This window comes from Silene latifolia, chromosome Y, assembly GCF_048544455.1.
Source record: "Silene latifolia isolate original U9 population chromosome Y, ASM4854445v1, whole genome shotgun sequence".
NCBI classification, from domain to species: domain Eukaryota; kingdom Viridiplantae; phylum Streptophyta; class Magnoliopsida; order Caryophyllales; family Caryophyllaceae; genus Silene; species Silene latifolia.
Genome location: NC_133538.1, coordinates 208,405,663 through 208,415,309, shown reverse-complemented (window position 1 = coordinate 208,415,309; position 9,647 = coordinate 208,405,663). Strand labels below are relative to the sequence as shown.

At 38.9% G+C, this 9,647-nt stretch overlaps 1 protein-coding gene across 1 annotated transcript; it reads left to right on the top strand.

Moving 5' to 3' along the window:
• The first annotated feature begins 1,938 nt into the window (after window positions 1-1,938).
• LOC141626899 (uncharacterized) lies at window positions 1,939-3,356 on the top strand. The gene has a single exon (XM_074440489.1). It carries the CDS (start codon window positions 2,096-2,098, stop codon window positions 3,182-3,184), a length of 1,089 nt encoding a protein of 362 aa, XP_074296590.1. The 5' UTR covers window positions 1,939-2,095; the 3' UTR covers window positions 3,185-3,356.
• The last annotated feature ends 6,291 nt before the right edge of the window (window positions 3,357-9,647 follow it).

Here is a 9,647-nt window from a genome sequence, read left to right as displayed (position 1 = left end):
ATATATTTTATTCGTCACTGTTTTGGTGTAAAACTAGTTTTAAACCCGTGAAATTCACGGGTCTGTTTTTAAAATTTTAAATCAATGTAACTAATTATAATTATAAGATACAATAATTTTTTTTTTTTTTTTGAAATTGTCATCTCATTAATAATCAACTAGGCGTAGGTTACAATGAAGATAACAAATAGACAAAGGAAAATCAAGATTGCTAACGTAAAAAATACATTCAAAATAACTATCTAAATATCGAATGGCTATACGCGCTCCAAAATCATAAATTTCTTGAATCTATGAATAATCGATGTCTTTGCATCCTTCTTGATGGAGGGAAACAGTGTAGCAGTCTTGATGTATTCATCCACGAAACAAATCTGATAATCTCCCCGTCGATTAAAACTTATTATATTGATAACAATCCCACGAAAAAATGGAAAAACCCCGAAAGAAGGGACGGAACAACAGATCTCACCAAAAGGGAGACTATTATTGAAAATAAGATAGATCTGCATAATATTAGTTGTTTAAGAAAGCTTTTGTGGGGCTTACCATCGATGGATGATCGATGGAAGCCCCCGAATAATAATGGAGGCTAGGTTTTAGAGAGGGTTTTTTTAGGGGAGAGGATAGCTAAATTAGTTGTTTTAGCTAATGGAATAACTGAGTCCACTAGACTATTTGGTTAAGTTTAAGATACAATAATTTTTAATTAAGTTTGAATGATTAACTATAATATGGGATACTAAATGTTGTGACCGCTAGCATGATCCAGACTTAATCAATGAATACTATATCAAAGACTCCATATTAATAGTTTAGTTTGTTTTTTTTTGTTTTGTTTTTTTTGTTAATTGTGAACACAAGACATGATTGGAGCTGTATGTGACATAGGAAATTTATTGTTTTTTTATAGGCGGTTTATTGAGAACTAATTGAGCGGTATTTTAGGGCGAAAATCTCGCTTATTATTATTATAGTGCAACTTATTATACGGATATGAAAATGTTTTATAGGCGGTTTATTGAGAACTAATTGAGCGGTATTTTAGGGCGGAAATCTCGCTTATTATTATTATTATAGTGCAAATTATTATACGGATATGAAAATGAAAACGAAAATTATGTTGCCATATCCCATAGAAACTAATTAAAAAGAAAAAGATAAAAATTAAATTAAATTTATAATTACCTATTATGAGAGTGATCTCTCTTAAGGATTTGTGTTAGTAAATTTACTAATTTATAATATGAAAATGAAAATCTCGCTTATATCTCCATGATTTTAACATTTTCTCGGAAAAAAACAGTAAGGAATCCAGTATTAGTTTTGTATTTTGGAATGGAATATTCCATATATTCATATAGCATATTCTCCTTTTTTTTCCTTTTCCATTAAATCAAAATTAGAAGAATATTTTGTAGTTACTCTAATATGCTGACACGTATCTTTGCAGATGGAGAAGGAATTTGATGCAAAACTACAGGATGTTTTGCAAGATCTTGTAGCAAAGCTTGACTGTACTACAGTGTGTGCTATGACTTTTTGAAAAACTACTGTCTTGAGTTGGACGGTTAAAAGTTTCAGTAACATGTAAACATTTAGATGTTCCAATCCCTATCCCTAAATTCTAAACTGTTAGGCCTGTTAGTGTTTCATCCCAAAAGTCATTAAACGGGAACCCTGTAGATCTCGTATAAGATTCTCATTGATATTCCTTGTTTATTTAATTACTCCCGTATATGGATAACTAAGTTATATCACAACAAGACAATCGATCACATACAGAAAATTGTCGAAAGAAGCGGGTATTGTAATGATTGATAAGGATAAGCAAAAGGACTAAAAAGCATTAAAGTTTAGACTTAGCTTAAGCTGTCAAGGCATTTCACAAAGAAAAGATTACTTGCTTCCTTCCCTCGACTATTATCTGATACTTTAACCCTTTTTATCAATCTTCCTCTCTTGAGATCAGACTTGCTCTTATTCTCTCATTCTCCATTTTCTTTTCTTCCTCCGCACCCCATACCAACACACTTATTTCTTCTTCCGATTCATTCTCTCTTTTCTATATTCATTCATTCATTCATTCATTTCCATGTCATTGTATGATGGAGATAACAACCCCCACTTTCGGCCTAGACACCATCCTGATCCAACAACCATACCCAACCATATTCAGCCCGAACCCATGCAACCTTGGGATTATCATCCAACTCAAATTCCACCCCTGGATAGAATACAGCCACGAGGTCGGCCTCACTCTCAGCCACCGACCACTGTGAGACCACCACCAATGAGCCTACCTGGACATGATCATCAAGAGCCACTGCCACCAATGGTGCACCTTCGCCCACCGGAACATGCACCTAGGCACCACCAGCCATCCAGACATTCTCGCCCACTTGACAACCCATTAAACCAGCCCGGCCAACAGTCTCACCTAGTGGATGGCCCACCAGAACGTCATCCTAAACGACATTCTCGTCCAGTAGTTGGTGCACCATATCCACAAGATTACCAGCCCAGGCCTAAGCCCACACGACCGTCTCGGCCGCATCATGGGAACTCCGAGCATGGGCCATCCCATGCAAACTTAATGTACCCAGAGCAAAGTAGAACCAATCCCATCACATGGTGTGGAGCAGTTTTCTGTGTCATCCTATGGATGGTCATAATACTGGGAGGGCTCCTTGTGCTCATTATATACCTTTTGTACCGTCCACGCACCCCACATTTTGAGATATCGAACGCAAGCCTAAATGTCGTCTACCTCGACATGGGATACCTCCTCAACGCAGATCTGACGGTGCTAGTGAACTTTACAAATCCCAACAAGAAGGTGCATGTGGACTTCAGCTATGTGACTTTGCAACTCTATTTTGAGAGACACCTTATTGCGAATCAGTACATAGAACCCTTCTCAGCTTCCAGCGGCGAGAATAAACTCGCGAATGTAGAAATGGTAAGCAGTCAGGTTAGGCTTCCTATAGCAGTGAGACAAAAGCTGCTAACCCAGATACAGAGAAATAGAATAATGTTAGAGGTTGATGGTATATTTCATGCAAGATCTAATTTTGGAAGTCTCCTAAAGTATTCTTACTGGCTGTATGGTCATTGCATCATTGAAATGACAGGACCTCCCAGTGGAATTACGATATCGACCAAGTGTTATACAAAGGATTGATTGCAGGATTAGGCCACCAAAACCAACATTTTTATTCACCTCTTTTTTTAGTTTGTAATGTTTTGGATTTGAGGATTGTAGTATAGTTTATTCTGCAATTCCATCAACATGGATCTCTAAAATTTCATGTTAACACAATGGACGCTTCATCCAATTATGTAAGATTTCGGCATGAATAATCAGATCACAGAAATTGAATAGATGCGTAGGATAACAAAGAAGTAACATTTGATTGTGTACATTTCTGAATTTTGCAAGATTCAGCTCAAATACAGATTTACATGCATAGAAAGAAGAAATGATCCACATCAATGTACCCTGGAAGGTCCAAAGCTTGTGAATTTGGACAGACTATGCATTAGATTGTGGCGAATCAAAACTTCAACGAATCTGCTAAAGATTCGGTTTTTGTTGTGGTCTTAGTCCTAGAAGCTTTTGCATCCGGAAAATGTCAACTTAAACTTATATTTTCATTACACTTTTAACAATCTAATCAGAATAATTTTTAAGATTCAGCTGAAACTCGTCTTTATGCGCTAAAGATGTAGACACTGAAATTCATTTTTGTGTACTACTAATAGAGTAATAGCGCTATCATTTTACAACAATTTTTTTCATTGGATTGCGCTGATATGCTATTTCAGCATATAATGCAACCAAAAAAATGTACAAGCGTACACCTATAAATACAGCTATCTAGAAGACTAAATGGAGAAGAAATTGTCAATAATATTGCCTAAATGAATTATGCCCATATTGCTGATATTGGTGTTGCTGCCCATATGAGCTCTGTTGATGATATTGCTGCCGCCCGTTATCACGTGATTCAAAATCAGCATTGTGTGATAATAAAGTGGTTTTAAGGCGCAATCCTTCGGGTTCTTCAAAGAATCTATTTGAGTCGATATATTCTTCAAACCTCGTCACCGCCGAACTAATTCGTGGGTTTGCCCTAGCCTTTAGTTTATGCACAAACTCCCGCGATATGGCGGTTAATACCTTCCGGAATTTATCCTTGTATTTCTTGTGAAGCGCAAATCCTGCCATCTAAATATAAAATCAACCGGTATGGCGGTATCAAAGGCTTTATCCAGAAAGTCTCTCTTAATGTTGATGAAAGTTAAAAAGGTTATGCCCAAATTATATTTATCCAAAAATCGGTATTTATCCAACCAGTGATTTATTACTGTATGTTTTTTGTCAGGTGAAATAACTGATTAAGATTCCTAAACTCAAGAAAAACAACCTTATACAAGAAATTAAAAAAATTGCCATAACCCCACTATGCAAGTTACTTTATTTAACCCAAAAACCTAACAGCGAAATCCAAGTATGAAGATATCAAGTAATGAAGATATTAGTATCAATGGGGTGACTTACTCTTAAGAATGCCTCAAGGGCAACGGCCGTGAACACATTAGCAGGCAGCGCATTCAAAAACCGCGCAAGCCACGTCCAACCTTCTTCCAAACCATGCACATTCTGGACACCTTGAGCTTCCGTCTACAAAAATTATTGTGAATATGTTTGCTTAAATTGACAGGATAGAAACTTCGAATATTTCTAAACTAAATCACACCCCTTCCATCTCCTGTCATCTTCGAGCATTATTAAAAAATACTCCCTCCCATCACGTGTTCTTCCCACTTTTCTTATTGGGATCATTGGGATCATTTCATTTGTTCTTCCTGTTTCTTTTCTTTAAGCAGGTACTTCTTTTATGGCAAAATTAATACTTTACCTTATTAAGTGTGTCGTATATTTACATGTTATACCATTGTTAAACCTCACATCAAAGTTCCTAATGTCGGAAAATAATTGCAGTAACGAGAGAAAGGTTCAGAAATACCAACGCGAAAGGTAGTGACGTGGTGCAAAACCACTGCCTTGAAAACTATTATTCCGGTTCGACCGTGGTGGCGATCAGCAATGACCGGTAGCTCCCCAAGGATTACACTACTGCTGCCCCTCAGAGTCGCCCACTCGACAATGACGGACCTGGAACTGATCAGAACTGTACCCAGAAATTTCAGAGAGAAGAGAGAAGAGAAAGACAGAGGAAGAGTATGTATTGTTGTGTGATTAGAGTGAAGGCAGTCGCTCTATTTATAGCAAAATAGAGCAACAAACGGAGCCAAAAACTGCTCCATAAAAGCAGCAGTCAAAGACGTAAAACGTGGAGCATTAACAGCGCCCACTAACGGTCCCCAATTGATCGATCACTTACTCACACACAACAAGTTGGACAGCCCACTTCACACACAAGCCCAAAAAGATAAAAAGGGGCCTTTGGCCCGCACCGCAGGTGCTCTACCCAAACCCAAACCCGAGCCCGAGCTCGAGCCGGGCCGGGCCGGCGCGCGCGCGCGTGTGTGTGTTTGGACCCAAACCCGCTGGCCCAATGCTTCCAACAAAAGCCTCCTTGGTCCACACAATTAACTAGTGGAAGACACTAGTTAATATAAAGAGACCAAGCAAGTCTTCACCCACCGATGTGGGACAAACAATAGAAAACTTGGTAAAACCAAGTGGCTTTACAGCCATCAATTCCAACAATCCCCCACAGATGGCGAAGAAAGGCAAAGAGAGAAAATTTCTGGGTAAAGGAAGGATTGGATACTTAGGTATCAATATCTTTCGATTTGAATTGACACTTTAGTGAAGTGAGGAAACAACTTACTTACAAAAGAGAATATCTTGCGATTTGAATTCCTAACGAGCTTGATCGATACCCCCACAACACATATCATACCTTCGAATTTGATCGTTCGCGATTTCGAGTGCAACGCGCTCTTTAGAGCTTATGCGTTACCCTGGTACTAATAGATGTGTTCACAAGACTTCTCATGGTCTTGGGATCATCACAACTACGTAGGTGGCTCAAGTGCTTCCCAAAGAGAGCACTTCTCACACGAGCCATTAAGGACATAAGTCCAACCTGGTGTATAATTCATCAAGTGCGTCTCAAAAGCACCACCATAAAGGCTATGAATCATACTACGCCATAGGAATAGAAACTTTTAGCCTAGTCAGATATCAATCTTGACTTAAGGACCTAAGCCCCATTCCCCTCGACGTGTCAACGACTAATCTCTTAGTCAGCCCCTTAGTAAAGGGATCGGCAAGATTACTTTCGGACTTCACATAGTCCACGAAATCACTCCGTTCTCAAGGAGTTGTTTAACTGCAGCGTGCCTTATTCGCATGTGTCTCTTTTTCGCATTATAGACACTATTCTTTGCAACGCCAATGGCGACTTTTGAGTCACACATGGAGACCGGTGTAAGCCGTCCTCCCATATTGGTACATCGCCCAATAGGTTTTTCAGCCAATCAGCTTCTTGTCCTGCCAACTCAAGAGCTATGAACTCCGACTCCATGGTAGAGCGTGCAATACAAGTCTGTTTAGAAGACTTCCACGATATCGCACCTCCACCCATGGTGAAGACATAACCACTAGTAGAACAAATCTCATCGTTACCTGCAACCCAATTTGCATCACAATATCCTTCTAACACAAAGCGGAAATTTACCATAATGCAAACACAGATCAACTGTTCCTCTTAGGTATTTTAGCAAACGACGAAGAGCATTCCAATGTTCATTACTAGGGTTATGTGTATAACGACTCAGTCTACTAACTGCATATGCAATATCTGGTCGAGTACAGTTCATAAGAAACATCACACTCCCTAGGATTTTAGCATACTCTTCCTGGGAAACATCTTTACCCAAGTTTTTACTCAAATGTACACTAGAATCATAGGGTGTTCTAGCAGGCACAACATCAAAGCAGTTAAACTTTTTCAACACTTTTTCAACATAATGAGATTGACTCAAAGAAATTCCATTGGAGTTTCGGATAACCTTAACCCCTAGGATAACATCAGCTTCTCCTAAGTCCTTCATCTCAAAGTGTGATGACAAAAATTCTTTGGTTTTAATTATCACATCTGAATTATTACCAAAAATAAGCATGTCATCCACATATAGGCATATAATAACACAATCAGATTCTATCACTTTGGAATAAACACATGAATCAGAATTGTTAATCATAAAGCCATTGCTCATCAAGGTAGTGTTGAATTTCTCATACCACTGTTTAGGTGCTTGTTTCAGACCATAAAGTGACTTGTTCAGTTTACACACTTTATTCTCTTGACCCTTAATCACAAACCCTTCAGGTTGCGACATATAGATCTCTTCCTTTAGCTCACCATTCAAGAAAGCAGTTTTAACATCCATCTGATGTATAATAAGGTTATGAATAGCAGCTAAAGCGACAAGAGTTCTTATAGTCGAAATTTTGGTCACAGGAGAATAGGTATCAAAGTAATCAATGCCCTTCTTTTGTGTAAAGCCTCTAACTACAAGTCTAGCTTTAAACCTTTCTATTGTACCGTCGGGTCTCATTTTCTTTTAAAGATCCATTTACTCGTAATGGGTTTACTACCTTTAGGTAAATCGGTCAACTCCCAAGTCTGATTAGAAACAATAGAATCAAGTTCACTTTTAATAGCATCTTTCCAAAAATTAGCATCAATGGATTTCATTGCCTCACTATAGGTTTTTGGGTCATCCTCTATTAAAAACGCTGAAACAAACTCATCACTTGCACAAACAGAGTATCCATATTCAGATAAATGTGTTGTAACATAATCACTATAATCCTTTGGACATCTAGGTCTTTTACTCCTCCTAGGTTCAACATCATGATCAATAGGAGTGCTACTACAACTAGCATGTGAAGACATATCAATAGATGCAACAGGTAATGAAGTAGATGAAACAACATTTTTCTGAAAAGGGAAAACATGCTCAAAAAATTCGGCATCTCTAGCCTCAGATATGGAACGGTCACTCAGAGACATAAATCTATAGGCAGAGCTATTTTGAGCATAACCTATAAAAACACAATCATAGGTCTTAGGTCCAACGGTAGGTCTCCTAAAGTCAGGTAAACCCACTTTAGCCAAACACCCCCACACTCTAAGGTAACTCGGGTTAGGAGGATAGCCCTTCCAAATCTCGTAGGGTGTCTTGTCAATTTTCTTATGAGGTACACGGTTAAGAATGTGACAAGCGAAAAGTATTGCTTCCCCACATATCGTCGGACAGGCCGAACTTAAAAGCATAGCATTCATCATCTCTTTTAAAGTTCTATTTTTACGTTCAGCTACACCATTGGATTGGGGTAAGTAAGGTGGACTAGTCTCATGAATTAAACCGTTTGCAGCACAAAAGTCCGCTAAATAACTGGATTTATACTCACCACCTCTATCAGACCTTACCCTTTTAATCTTCCTGTCGAGTTGATTTTCGACCTCATTTTTAAAGTTTATAAACGATTGTTCTGCTTCATCTTTAGTTTTAAGCAAATAAACTCGGGTGTACCTCGAACAGTCGTCTATAAAAGTCACATAATAATTCTTGCCACCTCTACTTGCAACATTTTTGAAGTCAGCTAGGTCGGTGTGAATTAACTCAAGAAGACTCGTAGTCCTAGTTGTCACAGGTTTACTAGGTTTCTTTGTGAATTTAGCCTCAACACAGCTACCACATTTAGAGAATTCTTGACTCGACAAACTTGGAATTAAACTCATGGTTCTAAGTTTTTTAATGTAGTCGATATTCACATGACCTAATCTACCATGCCAAACATCAATAGACTCAACGATATAAGCGATAGATGCAATATTATTAAAAACAGAATCGGTGTTCGATAAAAAGACCCCAGACAGATAACCCTTGCCCACAAATTCCCCATTGCGCGACATTACAACCTTGTCAGCCTCAAAAACAAGTTTCATGCCAGCTTTGTTTAACAAGGCACCAGACACGAGGTTTCGACGCAATGTAGGTACAAATAAAACATTGTTAAGGGCAAGTGTTTTCCCGAGGTGAGTTTGAGAAAGATCTTGCCTTTGCACAGTGATCTTTGCGGTGAAGAATTACCCATGTAGACGCATTCCCCATCGCTATCTCCTCGAACTCAAGAAATAACCCCCTATCAACACGAGGTGTCCGGAAGCGCCGATATCAAGACCCATTCAAGAAGATTACCCACCGATTAGCTTCAACAACCACAAAGAAGAATGACATCATCGAGTCACAAAGATTGGCTTCACTTGAGATCTTCTTATCGATTACCTTTGGTAGGCTTTGTGACCCGGTTTCCCACAAACATAGCAAACCAAAGGACCCTTGGGCTTCACGAATCTTTGCTGAACCGGCTTGGTGTACTTCCCTGGATCGATCTTCTTTCCTTTGCCCTTACCCGACCAACCTTGGCCTTACCCTTACCCTTGAACTTTTCAGAAAGATTTGACGGACCACCGGACTCAACCAAATTAGCTTTGACGGCGGAATGATGCATTCACGATCGGTAGACAACGGGGATTGTCTTTGAGGCGATTTGCCTCTTCGGTCCTCATATGACTGATAAGTTCCATAAGGGACAT